The sequence below is a fragment of the Cetorhinus maximus genome, chromosome 6 (genome assembly GCF_964194155.1).
Source record: "Cetorhinus maximus chromosome 6, sCetMax3.hap1.1, whole genome shotgun sequence".
NCBI lineage: Eukaryota > Metazoa > Chordata > Chondrichthyes > Lamniformes > Cetorhinidae > Cetorhinus > Cetorhinus maximus.
In genome coordinates, this window is record NC_135884.1 from 126,614,403 (window position 1) to 126,637,890 (window position 23,488).

Consider the following 23,488-nt stretch of genomic DNA (forward strand, 5'->3'; position numbering starts at 1 on the left):
TGCCTTAGTTTCTGTAAAGCTGTAAAACAAAAATAAATTTGAAAAATAGTGGGCTGTGGGGAGGTGAGAAAGAAACAGATTGATTTAATCCTGCCACCTTTGAGGAAATCATAGCATCTCAGCTTAGCATTGAGTTTCAGAGATGTGAATGCAAGACTCAAGTTGTGAACATGCCACTTCCTTTCTACGCCAATGAAATTGCAGGTAACCATGACAATCTTTACAGTGAACAGTGCACTATACTAAATATAACCAGAAAATGGCTAGTGCAAACTGGCCCTGAATCTGGAAATATAACCAAAAATGAACAATTAATTAAGCACTGAATTTGGCAAGAGAAGCCTGTTTGAAGTTCCAATTGTAACACAATTAACCTCTTCAGTAATTCATACAAGCAATTCTACATTGAAGTACAAAGTTCTACTTGAATAATTTCAGTAAACAATTTCATTTCTCCAAAAGCTTACCAATGACCTGCACAGATATATACCAATATAATGAGTGGATGGATCTCCTTGCATAATTTAAACAATGGAATCGGCCCCACTTTAAGAACTTTTAAGCGGTTAGTCAAGCAAAATTTATATACAAAATAAGATGCAATTGCTGTGAATTCAATCATTGAAAATGCAATGCCAATGCTTTTAAGATAAAGCAATTAGTGTTACTTTGGTCACAATTTAGATAGATAATTTAAAATGCAAACATGAGGAACACACTAAAGCTGCTTCTAAATGTATTTAAAATAAGAAAGGGTCTTCTTAATGGCAATGTATATACCTAGCAATTTACTTTGTGGTTTGCAGCCCTAGCATCCCACTAAATCCAATATAAAGGCAGCTTTATTGCACACAGTGCAATGCTTGAACAGCAAATTCCCAAAGTACATGTCCCATGCAGTTAGCAAACTCACTGGATTCACCAAGGCCGACCTTATATTGTTTAAAACCAGCTCCAACCAGTGGCCAACTTTAAGGAATTTGCCAAATCATTCCTGTGGTATCCAGTGGCTGCATGAGACCTGCACGTTGGAAACCAGCAGCTACGGCAGCCTACTAAGTTCAATATGAAAACAGTTCAAATAAATATGGCAGGACAACAACTAAACTATACAAACTTAAAGAGCATTTCAAATACTGACAATCTTCAGCAAACATTTATTGCAATTTTTTTTTTTAAAAAAGGCAAGCATCTTACTGGTCTGCCAAATACTACAGCTCCTGGGTGAAGGTAGATTTCTACGACATCACTCTCTGGTACAACCTGCACTCTCGCCACTTCTCCTTTTGCCAACATCTCCTGAACAAAATCATTCCATGAGATATTTCCTCCGCTGCTGTTAATGGAATTCAATAAGCTCATAATGACAGCTATTATAAACAGCGTTCGCAGCCGGTCCCTGTACATTTGATCTTCCCGCTCCCTCCGCCTTTTCTCCTCTGTTTGGAAACAATAAGAGACAAAATAATCATGCTGTGGTAATTAATTTGTTCTACATAGACAGGAACTAGAAATGGGAAGGAAGAGAAGAAAAAACAATATGTTTCCCATTCTTCAAGTTCAACATCAACAGAATTTCTGTACCAGTAAAACAGCTAGCAAAATATTGATAATATTATTGGCATCACAGCAAAAGTGGATAAAGAGAAATAACCAAGTGCCATTTCACACGGACACAAAAGATACAGCTTTTATATCAGGAATAAATGAGGGATGATCAACTATACAGGATTGAAGTAAAACATGAGATGAGGAGTTGGCAAAAGCAGTTATGCAAGAAAAATATAATTATCAATAGATAGCGAGCAGAGCATTTTACATTTCCTGCAGCCCCTTTGTTTTTGAGAGAGAAAAGGTGTTGGTAAAGAAGGTAAACACATGAGAAACAACTAAAAAGAAGACAAACTAAAGTGCAATTTCAAAAAGAAAACAAATGATTGCTTCTCAATGCAACACGAGATAGACATTAATTCAACACGAGATAGACATTAATTCAACGAGAACGCATCAAAACCATTAATTAAGTACTGGGATACATTGGACTCATTCCTTAAATCCAAACTGAATTTTATCTTGCATGATGCATCTGGAATATTAAAAGTAACTTTATGCACCTAGTTTCAATTGAGAAAAATCAGAGAATATCAACAAGAATGAATCTAGGTCTCAAAACTTTGAAGAACAGAAACATAGACTGATAATAATGAAATGGTGCATTCGCCAAGAGAAGTTGAGGACAGTTCTGAAAGAATATAAAGTACAAAAAACATTAAGGCGACACAACATCCAAATGTTAAAATCCTTAAAGCATGGAAAATATTGTTTAAATGGGATATTTATCAATTTGCAGAACTACATAATTACAATAGTGAAAAGGCTAGAGGAGTTTCCTCTTTTCCTTCTCACTCCAAGAGTAAATATGCAGATTAGATTGCCTTGTAAAGCATTTAATGCAATTGATTGTTCAAGAAGAGTTGGATAAGTAACTAGTACCATTCTTAACTAGATAAATGTAAATGATCTAATTCTTTCAAGACAGTGACTGAATATGGAAATATAATTTGCAGCATCTAGCCTGTCATAACCGAGTATCATAATAGACTACTAGGCCGAAATCCTAAAGTTTTAACTTCATTTCTTGGAGAAAGGGAAGGAAGAGTGAGCATGCACAGGACAGGGGTGTGGATACCTGCCTCATCAGCCTGGATCAGGAGAAGGCCTTTGACAGAATATCGCACACCTACATGGTGGATGTGCTCTCCAAAATGGGGTTTGGGGAGGGAATTCGCAATTGGATCCAATTGCTCTACACTAACATCAGTAGCGCAGTCTCAATCAATGGGTGGGAATCAGATAGCTTTCCGATTAAATCTGGAGTCAGGCGGGGCTGTCCTCTCTCGCCTGTTCTTTTCGTGTGTTGCATAGAACCCTTTGCTGAGTCCATCAGGAAGGATCCGGGCATGAGGAGTGACGATCCCAGGCAGTGGAGGCACTCAGATCAAAGCCTCCCTGTACACGGACGATGTCGCCGTCTTCTGCTCGGATCCGCTGTCAGTGCGCAGACTGATCCACATCTGCGACCAGTTCGAACTGGCCTCGGGAGCCAAGGTAAATAGTGGGAAGAGCGAGGCCATGTTCTTCGGGAACTGGGCTGACCGATCCTTTGTTCCCTTCATCGTCAGGGCTGACGGCCTGAAGCTGCTGGGGATATGGTTCGGAGGGACCAGGGCATTCGTTAGAAACTGGAAGGAGCGAGTGTCTATGGTGAAACGGAAACTAGGCATGTGGGAGCAACGCTCCCTCTCCATTGCGGGTAAGAACCTGGTCATCAGGTGTGAGGCGCTCTCGCTGTTGCTGTACTTGGCGCAGGTCTGGCCCATTCCACACTCTTGCGCGATGGCAATCACCTGAGCCATCTTTCGCTTTATCTGGAGGTCGAGAATGGATCGTGTCCGCAGGGACGCGATGTACAAGCCTCTAGATAAAAGGGGAAAAAATGTGCCCAACATCGCCCTCATACTGATGGCCACCTTTGTGTGTGGCTGCATCAAGCGGTGCGTACACCCTCAGTACGCAAACACCAAGTGTCACTACGTGCTGAGGTTCTACCTGTCCCCGGTGTTGCGAAGGATGGGTCTGGCCACGCTGCCGCGGAACGCTCCAAGTAGTTGGACCGTGCCGTACCACCTGTCCCTCGTGGAAAAATTTACGCAGAGAAACAGCTTTGACCACAAGTCCATCAGACAGTGGTCGGCACGTAACGTCTTAGAGACCCTGCGGGAAAAGGAGAGGGTGGATCCTGTGGGATGGTTCCCCGAGCAGATGTCAAAGTCATTTGGCAGAATGCCTCATCGCCAGAACTTTCCAACAAGCACCAAGACGTAGCTTGGCTGGTGGTGAGAAAGGCCCTCCCCGTCAGATCCTTCCTACACACCAGGAGTCTCACCCCCTCGGCATGATGCCCTCGAGGTGGCTGTGGTGGGGGAAGAGACTGTTGTTCACCTCCTTATAGATTGTGCCTTTGCAAAGAAGGTCTGGAGAGAGATGCAGTGGTTTCTGTCGAGGTTCATCCCGAGCAGTTCTGTGACACAGGACTCTGTGCTCTTTGGGCTGTTCCCAGGGACACACACCGAGACAAACATCAACTGCAGCTGGAGGATCATCAACTCGGTGAAAGACGTTCTTTGGTCTGCCCGAAACTTGTTGGTCTTCCAGTGCAAAGAGTTGTCCCCGACCGAGTGTTGCAGACTGGCACATTCCAAAGTCCAGGACTACGTGCTGAGGGATGTCCTAAAGCTTGGGGCAGCCGCCGCAAAGGCCCAATGGGGAAGGGTCACTGCCTAAGACCTTTCTGCCACAGTGCACCGAGGGACTGGGAACTGTGTAGAGCCCCTCAGGCTGTACAGCTCAAAATGAATGTCTGCAAATTTCTGTAATATTCATTGTTTGTATTGATGCACCTCGTGATACATGTTGTAAAAGTTGAACCTGATTGTACTTTTGTGATGGTGATTTTGAAATGGTTTGGAATGTTCTTGAAGATATTTTATGAATAAAGTATATTTTTGCAAAAAAAAATGTCAGGGAAAATACCAGAGTTTCATTATCTCACCTCCCTTGAGTAATGAAATGAGTTGAATGATATTCATAACAGTATAAATTGTGCACATCCTTTCACAAGAGCAAGCGCTTTCTTTAAATTCCGTACTTAATTTTAAAATGGTGTAAAAGGAGATTAGATTACAAAATACTTACTGAAAATAGTCTTTTATGTTGTGACTTGTTTTCATTTGCTTTAGTGCTATTTAAAACTCTTACTTTAGGAATTTTTTTGTAATTTGAGGGTGCAAAATAATCTGTTGAATTAATTCTTGTGAATGAATCACTCCAAACTATAAACAAATTGGAGATTTTAACCAATCTTTTATTATATCTGGAAACTAATTACTAATATGTACACATGCAATAGGTCTAATAAACAAATGATTAAGATGGAAACTCTATCCACCATTAACAACATAACATATTCTCCTTTATGATGTTCATTATCCCACACAGGCATCACTTCTATCCTTGTTGACCTGCTCTGACTAGAGCCTTCGGATGCATTAAACTAAAAATTCTTGTTGTCACTTAACTTCCTCCACAGCCTCACACACACTACCTTTTCCATCTTCTCTAGCTTTATATTCACTGCCCCACCCCGCCACTGCCACCCCAACCCACCCTCCCCCCACCCTGCTACTCCTCAACCATACTATCTGATTTTGGCCATCACCTCTCTCTCAATCCCATCGGTGGTGGTAGAGACTTCAGCTGCCCAGGTCCTACCACTCTGGAATTCTATATCTCTGTAATCCTACATTAGAACAGTAACAACACTTCAAAAGTGCTTCATTGTCTATGAAGTGCTTTGGGATGTCCTGAAGTCATGAAAAGCACTATGTGAAAGCAAGACTTCTTTTCCCCTCCCAAACCTTCATCTCCTCCTTTAAAAATGTTCTCAAAGCCTATTTTGCTCATCACCCTTTCCATCACCATTCATCTCTAACATGGGAACAGTTTTGCATGCACTTTTTCATTAGGCAAGCTGGAGATTTCTTTTATGTTGCTGTTGTCATTAAGCCAAACTTCCATATTATAAAGTTAAACCAATGATTCACCTACCTTCATCTTCCTCAGGACTTTTCCCTTTGGATCCCTCATTCTGTTTTTTATGTTGATCTTGGTGTGATTTTGATGTGCTGAAATGGTATATGCCACCTATGAAACAAAATATTTTAATCTAATAACAAAAACAATCCCCATGCCCAAACTGAGTATGAGAACCTTTCATACTCACCTAATAATTGGTAGAACCTTGTTGGGTCTTGTTTCAATTGCCTAAAAATGTGTATCCTATTAAATTCCTGGAGCTGATGGCTTAATGGACGAAATAACAAGCTCTGAGAAAATAAAGAATAAAACAAATAAGTGTTCAACTAACACTCCAAGTGATTTTCGCTAAAAAGTGCACAATTATAGACAGAATTGTGTCCTCATCCCATGACGGAAATACTCTGCCTCTACATGAAACAGCTTACCTGAGATTCTAGAGCTGGTCAAAATAACACAAATCTGTAAAAGTAAAATGCAGCACATTTGGATAGATGGACTAGGAGTGATCTAATGTGCCAACAAATATATTGCAATAGTAGTGTAGTAATTATGGTAACAGATTTGCAACCTAGAGGCCCAGAGTTCAAATCTCACAATGGTAAATTATGAATTTAATAAATCTGGTAATTTGAGAGTTTGGAAAATGGCCATAAGATCTGGATTGTTGCAAAAACCCTTACAATAGTAGGGAGCTTGCTACACCTTTATCACCCAGTCCTATGTTTCCAAGAGCAAATACAAAAGTACTTTGCATTTTATTCAATCAAGGATATCTTAAAACCAATTTCCAAAATGCATGCATTTGTGTTTCAGGTACAGACATATCCCTGGTAAAAGTAAAATACTGTTTTATGGTTTTGGAATTCAGATTTTATTTTTTATACATAGTACAAAGGATCAATTCTACAGGTAAGCCCATGTGACCCTATGCACAAAGTAATCTGGGAGGTATTACATCCAGGGTAAATAACTGACCCTTCGTGTTGCCATAAGCATGATGCACCTCACTGCTTCAACAGCTGGAGAAATGATACTGACAGACTGTCTCTCTCTCTGGCTAAAAACTATGAACCAGATGTATTAATAAAAAAAAAATCACCAGAAGCAAGATTACTAACATTTTTAGGAGATTATGGAACTTGCTTAAATTGGTCCAAAGTAATAAAAACACAAAGCTATTAAGGTTTCTTGTAGAAGTCCTACATGAAATCGGATATTCACAAAATGTTCCTGCTAGCTCCAGTTCTCAACTGGTTGGCAAAGAAGGAATTCATTAAAATAATTTGATATGAAGCAACAGTACTGCGCACACGTTGCTTCAAAATCTTATTAAGCTAGAGGCATATCAAATTATGTCCTTCACCTCTAAATACAGGTATGAGCTAAAGTAGAGCTGAAATTCAGAACCAGTTCTGATGAAAGGCCATCAACCTGAAACGTTAACTCTGTTTCTCTCCACAGATGCTACCTGACCTGAGTATTTCCAGCATTTTCTGTTTTTATTTGATTTCCAGCATCTGCAGTATTTTGCTTTTGAATTAAACAAATAGCTTGGCTCTATTTCTGCAGCAGGTAATCTACCACATTTTGTATTTTGCAATATGGATGAGAGGGGGGATAAAGCCCTCCCCACTTGAACACAGAAAAGAAAAAGAAAATTTCTTTTTGCATAGCACTTATCAGTCCTCAGGAGATACCAAAGCACTTCACAGCCAATAAATTACTCACAAAATGTGGTCATTATTTTGAAGGCAAAAATACATTCAACATTTGAATATCCACATCCCTCTTGGGTAGAGAATTCCACAGATTCATTACCCTCTGAGCAAGCAAATTTCTCTTCATCTCAATCCTAAATGGCCGAAAATGTATCCTGTGATTGACCCCTAATTCTAGACTCTTCATCAGGGGGAAATGCCCTCTCAGAATGTTATTGGTTAAATGAGGTCAATTGTCAGTCAACAACACCAACTTGTATTTATATTGTATTTTTAACACAATAAAACACCCCAAGACAATTCACAGGAGTGTCATAAAACACAATTTGACACCAAGACACATAAGGGGATATCAGTGCAGATGGCCAAAAACTTAGATGTGAACATGCGAATTAGGAGCAGGAGTATACTACTCAACCCTTTGAGCCTGCTCCGCCATTCAATAAGGACATGGCTGATCTGATTGTAACCTCAACTCCACATTCCCATCTACCTTCGATAGCCTTTCACCCCCTTGCTTATCAAGAACCTATCTACCTCTGCCTTAAAAATATTCAAAGACTCTGCTTCCACCACCTTTTGAGAAAGAGTTCCAAAGACTCATTACACTCAGAAAAAATTTCTCCTCATCTCAGTCCTAAATGGGCAGCCCCTTATTTTTAAACAGTGACCCCTAGTACTAGATTCTCCCACAAGAGGAAACATCCTCTCCATAATCAACCCTGTCAAGACCCCTCAGGATCTTATATGCTTAAATCAAGTCACCTCTTGCTGTTCTAAACTCGAGCAGATACAAGCCTAGCCTGTTCAATCTTTCCACCCAATCCAGGTATTAGGTTTAGTAAACCTTCTCTGAACTGCTTCTAACACAGTTACTTCTTTCCTTAAATAGAGAATAATAACGTACAGTACACAGATGTGGTCTCACCAATGCCCTGTATAACTGAAGTATAACCTCCCTTTTTTTGTATTCAATTTCCCTAATAATAAATGATAACATTCTATTAGCTTTCCTAATTACTTGCTGCACCTGCATTTCATGCAGGAGGATACCTAGATCCCTCTGCATCTCAGAGCTCTGCAATATCTCACCATTTAGATAATATGCCTCTTTTTGATTTTTCCTGCTAAAATAAACAATTTCACACTTTCCCACATGATTCTCCCATTTGCCAGGTCTTTGCCTACTCACTTAACCTATCTATATCCTTTTCTAGCAACCTTCTGTCCTCTTCACATCTTACTATCCTATCTTTGTGTCATCAGCAAATTTAGCAACCATACTTTCAGTCCCTTCATTCAAGTCACACAAATTGTAAAAAGTCGAGGCTTCAGCACTGATCCCTGTGGCACACCATTTGCCAAGCAGAAAAAGACCAATTTTTGCTTACCCTCTGCTTTCTGTTAGCCAGCCAACCTTCTATCCATGCCAATATGTTACCCCCTACACCTTTTATTATGAGTTTTTATTTTTCACAATAATCTTTGATGTGGTACCTATCAAATGCCTCCTGCAAATTTCAATACAGTACATCCACTAAAGGTTCCCCTTTATCCACAGCATATGTTACTTGTTCAAAGAACTCCAATAAATTGGTTAAACATGATTTTCCTTTCACAAAACCATGTTGACTCTGCCTGATTACCCTGAATTTTTCCAAGTACCCTGCTATAATGTCTTTAATAATAGTTTCTAACATTTTTCCTATGACAGATGTTAAGCAAACTGGTCTGGTAGTTTCCTGCTTTCTGTCCCCCTCCCTTTTTGAATAAAGAAGTTACATTCGCTATTTTCCAATCTAATGGAACCTTCCCTGAATCTAGGGAATTTGGTTCAATATGCAGATTTTAAGGAATATCTGAAAGATGAGAGAGAGAGATAGAGAAACTAAGTGGTTTATGGAGGGAATTACAGAACTTTAGCAGATGAAGGCATGACTATCAATGGTGGAGCAATTTAAGTCAGGGATGCTCGACTTCAGAATTAGAGCAGTACAGATATCTCAGAGGGTTGTTGGGCCTAAGGAAAGTACAGAGATAAAGAATGGTGAGGCCAAAGGAGATTACAGAGATAGAGAATGGTGAGGCATGGAGTAATTTGAAAACAAGGATGAGAAGTTCAAAATTGAGGTGTTGCTTAACCTGGAGCCAATGCAGATCAGTGAGCACAGGGTAAACAAGACTTGGAGAGAGTTGGGTCACAAGCAGCAGAGTTTTGGATGGCTTCAAGTTTAAAGAAGTAAGAATATGGGAGATTGGCCAGGAGCTTCTAAACTCCAGAGAATACAGGCCCGTTGTATTCTCTCTTTCCTTATTTGACAAGATTTTCATCACAGCAATCAATGAAATGAACCTTCATCACACTCCTCTCAAAGGGCAAGTACATCCTTCCTTAAGTAAGGTGGTCAAAATTGCCCACAGTACTCCAGGTGTGACCTCACCAAAGCCCATAAAATTGTAACAAGACTTCCTTGCAACGAAGGCCAACATACCATTTACCTTGCTAATTGTTTGCTGCAACTACATATTAACTTTGTGATTCATATGTTGTGGCTCAGTTCATAGCACCCTCGCCTTAGAATCAGAAGGTTGTGGGTTCGTGTCCCACTTCCGGAAACCAAGAACTGTGATTGTACTCGAAAGAGTTACAATCTGTGACTGTTGATAACTCGAAAGAGTTACAAAGGTACCCAGATCCCTCCGAATATCAACATTTACAATTACCTCCTAAAAAATATTGATTCTTCCTACCAACATGGGAAGTTTCACACTTCCCCATATTATAGTCCATCTGCACCTTTGTGACCACTCACCTAACCTGTTCAAATGCCTTTGCAGTTTTTTTCCATCCTTCTCACAGCTTACTTTCACACCTAGCTCCATACTGTAAGTAAACTTGGATACATTAAACTCAGTTCCCTCATCTAAGTCATTGATGCAGATTGTAAGTTGCTGAGGCCCAAGCACTGATTTTTTTTTTCAGGGGTGAGCATGAACGCAGTCCTCCACTACCACAAATTTTGCAGTCAAGTATCCGCATTTGGGGACACCGCAGGCGTCAGCACACCCAGAGTGCAATGGTAATAGCCTCATCCTGGAAACACAACCCTCATGATCATTGATTCTTGCAGCACTCCACTTTTACAGCTTGACAAGCTGAAAATGATTATTTATTCCTATTGATTCCTGTTTGCTAATCAATCTCAATCAGGCTAATATATCATCCCCAATCACTAGCCCCAATTATGTGCAACAACCTCCTTGACGAAACCTTAGCAAATTCCTCTGAAAGTCCAAATATATTACATCCACTGGTCCCCAGATAGCTATCTTAACAGTTGCACCCTCAAAAAAAAATACAAGATTTGTCAAACATGATTTCCCTTTCTTAAAATTGTGCTGACTCTACCTAATTATATGATTTAAGTAGCCTGTTACCACTTTCCTAATACTGTAATGGATTCTAGCACCCTTTCCTTCTCTGCTGCCACTCTGCCTCATCATTAAGACATTACGTCTCATAGTGCCATTTTGAACAATTAGAAGCAAGTTCCTCCCAGTCATTAACGTCAATGCTGCCACACTTCAAGGAGAGCTTTGGAGTGTCTTTGAAGTGTTTTAAATAATATACAAACTAAGTGGCCACAGTTCCCTTTTTTTGTTCAGTCATGGAGAACTATAGAGGTGAGACAATATAAAACGAAAAGAATTGTATAAAAATACAAACCAAAGTGGAGATCTTGGCAGATCTTCATGTGACTGAACAGGCCAATTCTCAGTCCACAGATTTCTGAGCACATGGGGCAGGATGTACCACAAGACAGTGGGATCCAGAGTGCAGGATTTGCTTCCTTCTCTGCTGCCTCTGCCTCATCATTAAGACATTTTGAACAACTGGAAGCAAGCTCCTCCCAGTCATTAATGTCAATGCTGTTGTGCTTCAAAGAGAGCTTCAGTGTGTCTTTGAAGTTTTTTTCTTTGTCCTCCCCAGAAACACTGGCCATTTGAGAGTTGAGGATCACTGGCCCTCTATCCAGCTCTCTTGTCCCAACCCCCCCCAACCCCCCCACTTAAACCTGCTCATATTTCACCCCTTTTCTATTTTTCCTTAGTTCTGTTGAAGAGTTGTGCAGACTTGAAACGTTAACTGTGCTCCCTTCACAGATGCTGCCAGACCTGCTGAGTTTTTCCAGGTATTTTTGTTTTTGTTTTCGATTTCCAGCATCCGCAGTTTTTTGCTTTTATCCTGGGAGGGAAGACACTTTTTGGCCATCCAGACACAGATAGTAAGGGCTACTAAAAGAGAGTATGAAAGGAAACTTGCAAGGGATATCAAAAATAATTTTTTTTTTACAATTCTATTATGAAAAGGAAGTGGTCAGTATCAATGTGGGACTTTTGAAAACTGGTAACAATCATAGTCAATAAAGATAAGGAAATGGCAGAATTGCTGAATAATTACTTTGCATCAATAATTACAGTAGAAAGAGAAGTCAGCACACTAGAAGTTCCAAGGAAACTAATATTGAATCAGGGAGAGGGATTCACCAAAACTAACACAAACAAAATAACAGTATTGAAGAAAATACTGTAATGGCACTAAATAGTGACAAATCCCCAGGACTGGATGGTTGCCACCCCAGAGTTTAATGGAAGTGGGTGAGAACATTGCAGATGCTCTAACTGTAGTCTTTCAAATTTCTTTTGACTCAGGAACTGTTCCTTAAGATTGGAAAAATGTCACTCCATTATTTCAGAAAGGTGGGAAAGGAAAAGCAGGGAATTACAGACGAGTTAGCCTAACAACTGATATCAGGAAATTAATGATATTATAAACAAGGATAGGGGACTGAACACCTTGAAAATCTTTAGCTAAGCAAAGCGAGCTAGGATGGATTTGTAATAGATAGGCCATGCCTGATGAACCTGTTTGAATTTTTTGGGGTGGTGACTAAAGTCAGGTGAATGTCTATAGGTATTATTTACATGGACTTCCAGAAGCCATATGATAAAATTCTTCATAAGGGACTGCTTAAGTTAAAGCACATAGACCAAATTATTGACCTGGTTAGGAAATTGGCTGTGTGGCAGGAAATAGAGTAGGGATAAAAGGCAGGTTCTCCAAGTGATCAGTGATCTCCCACAAGGACCTAGACGGCATAAAAATGTACTGGAAATAGTGGGAAATCTAAAGTAATTAACATCAGTAAAGAAAAAATACCAGAGAAATTAATGGGACTAAAGGCCAACAAATCTTCTGGATCATACTTTACATCCTAGGGTTTTAAGAGAGGTGGCTGCAGAGATATTGGATGCATTGGTTTTGATCTTCCATAAGTACCTAGATTCTAGAATGGTCTCTGTGGTTTGGAAGGTAGCAAATATAACTCTGCTATTTAAGAAAGGAAGGAGAAAAAACAGGAATAGAAATAAGTTACTTAGCCCCTCAAGCCTATTCTGCCAGTAACATTATGGTTAATCCCATCAAAATATCCTCTATTCCTTTCTCATGTGTTTATCTAGCTTTCCCTTAAATGCATCTATGCTGTTCACCTCAACTGCTCCTTATGGCAGCAAGTTTCACACTCTAACCACTCTCTGAGACTTAAAGAAGTCTCTCTTAAATTCCCTCTTGAATTTATTAGTCACTATCTTACATTTGTGAACACAGTTCTAGTCTCCCCTGAAAACATCTTTTTGATGTTTACTCAATCAAACACTTTCATAACCCTAAAGTCTCTATCAGGTCACGCCTCCATCTTCTCCTCAGACAAAAGAGTTCCAGCTTGTTCAATCTTTCCTGATGATTCTCAGTTCAGGTATCATCTGAGTGAACCTTTTTTGCCCCTTCTCCAGTCCCTCTACATCCTTTTTGTCATATGGAGACCAGAACTGTTCACAGTAATCCATTTGTGGTCTAACCAAGGCTCAATGCAAATTTAACCTAACTTCTCAGCTTTTAAACTTACTTTCTCTAGAAATATATTCCAGTGCTTGCTTTGGTTTTTTTTAAATGGCCTTATTAAATTATTAAAAGTGACACAAGCTGTGTGCATCTGTAGCCCCAGATCCCTCAGCTCCTCTACCCCACTGAAACACTTGGTTTCCAAGGAGTATGTGGTCTCCTTAGTCTTCCAAACAAAACGTACCACCTCACACTTAGCTGTAATGAAGTTCATTTGCCAATTACTCATTCATTCTGCAAGTTTATTAAGGCCTTCCTGTTTTTTGCTGCAGTCCTTCTCTGTATTAACTAACCACACTCTTCCCCGCTCCCCCACCTCTACCCACCCCACCCCCTCCACCCCACATCCCACCAAAATTTGGTGCTGTCTGTAAATTTTGAAATTATAATTACAATTCCAGAGCCCAAATCCTCCATGTAAATGTGAAACAAAATAATACCAGCACTGACTCTTGTGGACCACTTCCCACCAAAAAACAAAGAAACTAATGGCAGTCGAGAGAATTGATACTTTTAGCCTTCACTGAGGACACTAAAGGATAACGTTCTTTTAAACTACATTGGTAAAATTTCTGCTTTCACAATATAATTAAAACTGTTATCTGAACTATTGTTTTACTGATCAGTGTACTGACTCGGATACGCAAAAGAACAGGAGATTCCAGCCAATGTATCTATCTTCCACTGACTTCCATTCAGTGACCATTTCTTTGTATCACATGCCTCATTACACCCCCAATGCAACATTTGTTACTTATAATCTTACTGGGTGCAACGACCGCAATACTTTGGCTGAAAATCAAATCTTTTAACAAAAGACATTGATTACAATATTCTGTACAGGGAAAGAGCTACATGTTGCAAAGTATCCAGCTTCATGACTACTGCATCGTCAAATAAGATTTTCAGAGAACTGAGGGCACTCTGTCAATTGGCAAAAGAAAACGAGCCTGAAAACCCACAAAACAAATGTAAAAGTTAAAAACAAGTTTATTGTAAGGTTGCCTAGTGAATAAATTAATGCAATAATGCTGATAGCTGTGGATGATTAACTAGGTAATATTAATTTTACAATTTTGTCTGCTTTAGATTGTAAAGAAAAGAATTGTCTTATAGACCATAAACTAGGCAAATGCAATCCTTAATTTTGTAGTTTGAGGTACAGAATACAAAATCAAGGAGGTAAGCTTGAACTTAGAACATAAAAGCAATGGAAAATGTGCTGTAGAGATACATATGTTACCAATGAGGAAGAATTGCAGTTTTGAGGAGAGACTTGAGAACTTTGGGTTCTTTTCAACGGTGCTCGAAGTTTGAGGCGTGACCTCAGATCTTCAAGATAGAATAAATAAGTACATAAGAAATAGGAGCAGTTGCAGGCTTTTAGCATACTCTGCCATTCAATAAGATCATCTTCTACTTTAACCCTACCTTCCTGCACTATTCCCACATCCCTTGATTCCCATAGTATCAAAAAAAATCGATTAATCTGTCTTGAATATATTCGACAACTAAGCACCGACAGCTTTCTCGGCTAGACAATTCCAAAGATTTACACCACTTTCAAAATGAAGAAATTTCTCATCTCCGTCCTGGTTGGCCCCTTACTCTCGAGACTGTGACCCTTAGTTCTAAACTCCAGGTCACCAGCCAGGGGAAATAGTCTCCCTGCATCTTTATCAAGCCCCTTAACAATTTTATATGCTTCAATGAGATTGTTTCTCATTCTTCTAAACTCTAGGGAATATGAGTCTACTCCACTCAATCCCTCCTCATAGGACAATCCTCACATCTCAGGAATAAGTCTGGTGAACTTTCATTGCACTCCCTTTAAGACAATTATATCCTTCCTTCGGTAAGGAGACCAAAACTATTCACAGTACCAATGTTGCCCCTAATCTACATCTGCTGTGCACCACCTGCTTGTTGCACTGTGCATTTCCTTTAAGATTTCCATGTGTGCGTGCATCTTAAGATTCATGGAATGGTTACAGCACAGGAGGCGGCCATTTGGATTTTGTGTCCATGCTGGCTCTCTGCAAGAGCAATTCAACGAGTCCCACTCCCTTTTATTTTCCCTGGTCAGATAATCCAACTCCCTTTTGAAACCCACAATTGAATCTGCTTCCACCACACTCCCAGGCACTGCAGTCCAGTTCCTAACCACTCAGTGGGCAAAAAAGTATTTCCTCATGTCACTTTGGGATTTTTTGGCATTCACCTTAAATTGGTGTCCTCTGGTTCTCGAACCTTCCACCAACAGGAGCAGTTTCTCTATTTACTCAGTCCAGATTTTGAGCACCTCTATCAAACCTCCTTTCAACCTTCCCTTCTCTAAGGGAACATGTGCAACATGCTTGTTCCTTGCGTTCACATCCCTGATTGCTGCACAGCTGTGCACCTGCAGCACTTAAGAGGAAGCTGAACAACATTCCATGTGTGGTCTCATCAAAGCCTGGTACATTTGTGCCTAGATATCTTTATTTATAATTAAATTCCATTATTATAAAGGTTAACATACCATTTGCTCTCCAGATTGCTTGCTGTACCTGCATAATAGCCTTCTATGATTCGTGTATATAGACACCCAGGTCCCCAAGTACCAACATTTTCCAGTCTCCTGCCACATATACTACATCTATTGGTACCCCCTTGCTTATCCTGCTGGTTACAACCTCAAAAAACTCCAACAGTAAACAATAACAGTAAACAATCCATTGGTTAGGAAAGCACAAATTTAAGATTCTGTTTCGTAAGTACTTGTTTTTGTTTAAGCTGAGTGATGTCCAACACTACTCTATAGTTGTGTAAGACACCCATAGCAGTTGGGTGCCCTCAGCTTGCATGTAGATCTCTGGATGGATAGGTTAACATGCGACACACCAACCACAATATGGCAATCAGCCACATCATTCATTAGTATAACTATGGTTTGTAATAGCCAATTGTATTATTTTCTATTGATTTGTTGCTTTTGCTCATTTCCTGGTTCTTCTTGACCTATATTGGTGCCAAGTCTCCCAACATATCAAATTTAAAATATTTGCCTTGCAATCCCAACTTAGCCTTTACGTCACTGCAATCACCTACAACCCCACATTCCTTCCAAAACAGTCCATTCATTTAATTTGGGCTTTCTATGCATTCCCATTTCTTTGCCTCACAATTAATATAGAGCCATCGGCTACCTCTCCACTGATCTCTTCAGCCAAGTTTTCACTCATCGCTCCTAATAACTCTTTCAGCTCAGCATCCAATTTTTACAACAATGTATGAAACACAGCAGCCAATTTGTACATAACAAGGACCCACAAACAGCACTGTGATAATGATGCGGTAATCTGTTTCAGTGATACTGGTTAAGGGATAAAAGTTTGCCCAAATACCCAAAAATTCCTCTGCTCTTCTTTGAAACAGAGCTGTGGCATGTTGCACATTTACCTGAGAAGGCAAACTGGATTCTCGGTTTAACGTCTCATCCAAAACACATTTAAAAGGAAATTAGGTAGAGGATCAAAACTATTTGATTTTATTTAATTCTGAAGTATTTATATGCAAACTCACTAGTATTTATAACATGATCAATCAATACAAGATAAGACCATATTCCAATGTTTAAGAGCTTTACGTCCAACTGCATTTGCTGAAAAAAAATACTTTCTTGTCAAAGCTTCTTGTCTTGCATTCATCACAAGAATTTGCGAGAATATCAAATGTAAAGGGGGCAAAAATTTATCCCCTAACAAAGTTACACTTTGAGAAGTGTGTGCTGATTGGTTGGCAAGTGGAGTCTGGCTGGTTGGGGTGTTGCCATGGAGAATGCACCAGTTGATGATGACTGACAGTTAATTGCCAAGCATTGTTTGAAATTTAAATCAGGCAGCTTAACTCTGATTGGTCAAGGCATTGCCCTGAGGAATGGCTGTGTCTTATTTAGTTTAGCTGAAACAGGTGCAATATGCATACATGTTCCTTCTGTCTGCAAAGAAATGGGCCCTGTGTATTATGTGTAGCTTCCAGTACATGCAAATGCGCCACACTGCAAACTCGACTGATAATCTTAAATTGGTTGTCATCATAATTCTTAGCGTGCTGTGGATTATTTACCAAATGTTGTCCAGTCGTGGAATCACATCAAATTTGGACACTGTTTTGAGTTTTGCAAGCATGGGCTGGTTGGATATGCTCTACACCTTGCCAGTTGCATACAGCGGAAGGGACATGCCGTTTAATAGGATCCGCCAGTCTTTGGGATGTCCAGCCTACAAACACTGGCACCGAAATTCATTTATCATATTACTCATTTGTGATAGGCAGAACGGCTCCTTGCCTTGACTGCAGCATCCTGTTAGTGGAGAATGCTACTCATGTTGCCACTGCATAGTAGAGTGTGAAACAGCTAGCTTCACCTGTTGCTCAAATTTTTGAGTTACCTTGCCCTTCCACGACAATCTGAGGTAGACTGGGCACTTTTCAGGACCAAAAGTGATGGTCTTTGGCCTGTTCATGAGTTTGCGTGATATACAGCGCAAAATGATCTGATCAGGTCATCATTAGCCCACAGGGTGCCTTTGATGTGCCCTATTTCAGCATCAAGCTTGCATGGTGAGGAAATGGCTTGGGCCCTATTTACAAGGTTACCAATAAGGCCAATCTTATAGCACGTGGAACTGTATTAAACTAGTGAATGTAGGCTTGTGGTAGACTTTAGTAGAGAACCCCTGGCAGATTTTTCTGTCTGAGGTGTGCAAATTTATTTCATTTTTCGAATTGATCCATTTATGCCAGTATTATTGCTTCAATAGATGACCGCACCATAAACAGTACCCTTTTGAAACATGTCTACACCGTAAAGTCGCTTAAGCAGAAGCAGTTTGGCAACACAATTATTCAACACCACTAAACACATAAAAAATCTCTCTGACCATGTACTCTCAGAAAGTGAGTTTGTTCTTGCACGTGGTTTCAATTTTGGTGTGCCTTCATCCCAAATCAAATGTGAAGAAGTATTTGCTGAGTTCATACTCCTCGTACATCCTTCCTAAAGTTTGCCATCCAAAACAAGACACAATACCCCAGCTGAGGTCGGACTAGTGTCTTATACAAGCTCAACATGACTTCCTTGCCCTCGTACTCTATACCCCTACTAGAATAGCCTAGAATACTGTATGCTTCATTAACTGCTCTCTCAATCCAGCCTGCCATCTTCAATGACTTATGCACATATAGACCCAGGTCCCTCTGCTCCTGCATCCCTTTTAGAGTTGCACCCTTTAATTTATATTATTTCCATGTTCTACCTACCAAAATAATTCACTTCACATTTCTCCACATTGAACTTTACCTGTCACCTGTTTCCCCATTTCACTAACTTGTCTATGGCCTCTTGAAGTTTCACACTAACCTCGTAATAATTCACAATGCTTCCAAGTTTCGTATAATCTTCAAATATTGAAATTGTGCCCTGTACACCAAGGTCTAGGTCATTAATATATGTCAGGAAAAGCAAAGGTCCCAACCCTTTGGGAACTCCACGACAAACCTTTCTCCTACTTGATGGACCAAATTGCTGTTTCTATGTTGCAGCACTCTGTTCTGAATTTACTTTTCAATAACTGATATTTGTGTCATTGATCCTATTACCCTAACTTAATTTTCAGTAATATTCAGCTTTACCCTATCATTTTAATGTTATATAACTGGCCTGCAACGAGTACTGACTTTGAAATACTCAATAGAAAGTACAGAATTGACACACCCATTTCACATTTTTATCAATAAAAATCAAAGCTCTTTAAAAGAAATCAACCTAACATTCCCTCGAAGAGTAATATAAACAACACTCACTCACATTTAATATAGGATCCCTGTCTTGGTGACAAGACCTACTGAAACCAAAACGCGTCCTTTTAAAGTCACAACTTCGACAGGCAAAGTCTCTTCCCAGTGCCTCTTCCTGGAAAACAGCATTCAAGCCGAAAGTCCGAAATTGCAAAGGCTTTTTGATACAAGACCTCAATACCGATGGCAAGTTTCTCGCACAGCTCCTGTGCTGCTGCAACTGCCAGACTAACCAGGCAGCCATCTTGAAACAGCTTCCCCTCCCCCGCTCCCTGACAACCTGCCGCTGCGTCAGAAACACCTCGGCGCAGGCGCAGTACTGCCGGGTAGGAACAAAGTTTGAGCAATGTCCATTCGTTCGCACGATTGACAGAATGTCCCTGCTGTGGAACAAAACAATGCACTTTGTTGGGTGATTTAAAATAATTATTATTTTGCAATTTCACAAACTGAGTTGCCTTTACACGCAATCTTACTTCAGCCAAATATTCAATTATGATTACTTGTACAGTATGACCAGAAATAGCTGAAAAGGTATTGCAGGTTTTAGAATCATAGAATGATTACAGCACAGAAGGAGGCCATTCAGCCCATCATGTCCATACAGGCTCTCTGCGAGAGAAACTCAGCCAGTCCCACTTCTCTGTCTTTTCCCTGTAAATTCTTTCTCTTCAGCTAATTATCCAATTCCCTTTTGAAAGCCTTGACTCTGCCTACACCACACTCTCTGGCAGAGTATTCCATATCCTAACCACCACCTATGTATAAAGGTTTTCCATCATGTCGCCTCTGGTACTTTCGCCAATAACTTTTCATCGGTGTCCTCTGGTTCTCAACCCTACCTATGTTCCTACCAGATTTTGAACATCCCTATCAAATCTCCTCTCAACCTTCCCTTTAAGGAGAACAGTCCCAGCTTCATCAATCTATCCATGTAACTGAAGTCTCTCATCCCTTGAACCATGCTCAGAAATCTTTCCTGCCCCCTCTCCAATGTCTTCACATCCTTCTTAAAGTATGGTGCCAAGAATTTGACTCCAGTTGAGGCTGAACCAGTTTCATAAAGGTTCACCATAAATTAATTGTTTTTGTATTTTATGCCTCTATATATAAGTCCAGGACCCTAACATCATATATGTCTTACTAACTGCTTTCTCAACCTGCCTTGCCATCTTCCATGGTTTGTGCACATTTTTTTTATTTGTTCATGGGATGTGGGCGTCACTGGCTAGGCCAGCATTTATTTTCCATCCCTAATTGCCCTAAATAAGATGGTGATGCACTGTCTTCTTGAACTGCTGCAGTCCATGTGTTGTAGGAACATCCATAATGCTGTTAGGAAGGGTGTTCCAGGATTTTGACCCAGCTACAATGAGCAAATGACATTGTCAATGACATTTCAAAGCAGGTGCTTCTGTGTCTGAGGAGTGTCGAATGGTGCTGAATATGGTGCAATTGTCCGCGAACATCCCCACTTCTGACTTTATGATGGAGGGAAGGACTAGCTGAAGATAGTTGCGTCTAGGACACTACCCTGAGGAACTCCTGCAGAGATGTCCTGGGACTAAGATTATTGACCTCCAACGACCGCCATTGTGCTAGGTTTGACTCTAAGTAGTGGAGAGCTTCTCCCGATTCCCAGTGACTTCAGTTTTGCTAGGGTTCCTTTATGCCACACTCGGTCAAATGCTGCCTTGATGTCAAAGGCAGTCACTCTCACTTCACCTCTTGAGTTTAGCTCTTTTGTCCATGTTTGGACCAAGGCTGTAATGAGGTCAGGAGCTGAGTGGAACTCAAACTGAGCATCAGTGAGCAGGTTATTGCTGAGTAAGTGTTGCTTGAATGCACTGTCAACAACACTTTCTATCACTTTGCTGGTGATCAAGAGTGGATTGATGGGGCAGTAATTGGCTGGGTTGGATTTGCTCTGCTTTTTGTGTACAGGACTTACCTGGGCAATTTTCCACATTGGAGGTTGGATGCCACAGTTGTCGCTATACTGGAACAACTTGGCTCAGACCACAGCTAGTTCTGCAGCACAATTCCTCAGTACTTTTGCCAGAATGTTGTCAGGTCCCATAACTTTTGCAGTATCCAGTGCCTTCAATCGTTTCTTGATATCACGTGGAGTGAATCGAATTGGCTGAAGACTGGCATCTGTGATACTGTGGACCTCAGGAGGAGGCTGAGATGAATCAACTGCTGGGCACTTGTGGCTGAAGATAGTTGCAAATGCTTCAGCCTTGTCTTTTGCACTGATGTTCTGGGCTCCCCCATCATTGAGGATGGGGATATTTGTGGAACCTCCTCCTCCTGTTAGTTGTGAAATTGTCCAGCATCATTCATGACTGAACGTGGCAGTACTACAGAGCTTAAATCTGAGCAATTGGGTGTGGGATCACTTAGCTCTGTCTATTGCATGCTGCTCCCACTGTTTGGCATGCAAGAACTTATGTGTTGTAGCTTCACCAAGTTTGCACTGCATGTTTAGGTATGCCTGATCCTACTCCTGGCATGCCCTCCTGTATCCTTCATTGAACCAGGGCTGATCACCTGGCTTGATGGTAATGGTAGAATGGGGGAAAAGTTGGGCCATGAGGTTACAGATTGTGGCTGTATACAATTCTGCTGCTGGTAATGGCCCACAGCACCTCATGGATGCCCAGTTTTGAGTTGCTAGATCTGTTCAAAATCTATCCAATTTAACACATAGGTGGTGCCACACAACACAATGGAAAGTATCCTCAATGCCTCAATGTGAAGATGGGACTTTGTCTCCAGAAAGACTATGTGGTTCTCACTTGTACTAATACTGTCATGGACTGAGGCATCAGCGACAGGTAGTTTGGTGAGGATAAGGTTACGTAGGTTTTTCCCACATGTTTGTTCTCTCACCACTTGCCACAGTCCCAACTCAGCCAGCTTGGTCAATAGTGGTGCTACCAAGCCACTTTTGATGATGGACATTGAAGTCCCCCACCCATAGTATATGCTGTGCCCTTGCCACCCTCAGTGCTTCTTCCAACTGATGTTCAACATGGAGGAGCACTGATTCATCAGCTGAGGGGGATTGTAGGTGGTAACCAGCAGGAGGTTTCCTTGCCCAATTTGACCTGATGCCATGAGACTTCATGAGGTGCAGAGTCAATGTTGAGGATCCCAAGGCAACTCACTTCTGGCAATACATCACTGTGCTGCCACCTTTGGTGGGTCTGTCCTGTCAGTGGGACAGGACATACTCAGGGATGGTGATGGTGGAGTCTGGGACATTGTAAGATACGTATACCTGAGATCCATCTATTCCTGCACCTCCTTTAGAATTGTATCCTTTATTTTGTATTGCCTCACCTTGTTTTTCCTACCAAAATGTATCACTTCACACTTCTCTGCATTAAATTTCATCTGCCATATTTCCACCCATTCCACCAGCCTGCCTATTTCCTCTTGAAGTCTATCGCTACCCTGTTCACAGTTCCCAATACTTCCAAGTTTTGTGTAATCTGCAAATTTTGAAATTGTGCCCAGCACACCCAAGTCTAGGTCATTATAGATATAGATCAAGATAAGCAGTTGTCCTAACACCAGCCCTGGGAACCCCAATATATACTGCCCTCCAGCCTGAAAAACGCTGTTATGGTTGAATAGCTGGCAGTGTGCAAGCTGTGAAGTGTATGAGGTTAAGGTGAAGCTCTGAATGTTAGGCAAGAGTGCTGGCTGATAGACTCTGTTGGTAGATGAGTGATGGGGCTATGGTGAACTGAGAAATGGTAGAAGCCAGTGATGCAGCTGGTAGAATGTGGCATTTGAAAATGCATTCACTGATCTTGACCACTGGTTTGAGGCACTTGAACTTCTTGCGGCACTGCATCGGGTCCTTGGGGCTAAACTCCTGGAATTGGTCTCCATGGCTACCTTCTCCCACTCCTTTTGACCATCTGTCTGGCGTGGCTCCTGCCCCACTGCGGAGTATGAAGTTGACACAATGCCTGTATTTCAATCAATGGGTGTGGGTTACTCGTGCATTACAACCCTGCACCCATTCTGTCAGGCTATCCAATTTAGTCCCCAAGGTTTTAAGGTGTTCAAGGTTAAGAAGTTAGTATGCTAACTGGGATGGTGAGCTGGTGTGCCATCTGTATAATACCCATTACTGCCCCTGGCCTATATCTTTCGCTTTCTGAGATTCTGATGTGTCAGTTATGGTCCTTCTCCTATTGTTATTCTTGGCAATGGTTGAAGGCCCTTTTTCTCATTAGAGGGAGAGAGGTTATTTCACTTGTATAAGTACCATGGTGATTTGTTCCAT

General features: G+C 40.9%; 1 protein-coding gene and 1 non-coding gene across 2 annotated transcripts in view; both read right to left on the bottom strand.

Annotated features, from left to right (window-relative positions):
- The window catches only part of spg7 (SPG7 matrix AAA peptidase subunit, paraplegin), a 49,335-nt gene extending 29,885 nt beyond the window's left edge, over nucleotides 1-19,450 (bottom strand). Inside the window, exons 1-4 of the mRNA XM_078544456.1 lie at nucleotides 19,193-19,450; nucleotides 5,843-5,945; nucleotides 5,668-5,763; nucleotides 1,198-1,439 (exon numbers count right to left, since the gene is read on the bottom strand). Of these exons, the coding sequence (XP_078400582.1) occupies nucleotides 1,198-1,439; nucleotides 5,668-5,763; nucleotides 5,843-5,945; nucleotides 19,193-19,426 (675 nt within the window). The 5' untranslated portion in view covers nucleotides 19,427-19,450. The remainder of the gene's footprint in view (nucleotides 1-1,197; nucleotides 1,440-5,667; nucleotides 5,764-5,842; nucleotides 5,946-19,192) is intronic.
- LOC144682336 (U1 spliceosomal RNA) lies at nucleotides 10,357-10,519 on the bottom strand. Its single transcript, XR_013576991.1, has one exon. It is a non-coding gene; the product is annotated as a U1 spliceosomal RNA (small nuclear RNA).
- Nucleotides 19,451-23,488: the final 4,038 nt, after the last annotated feature.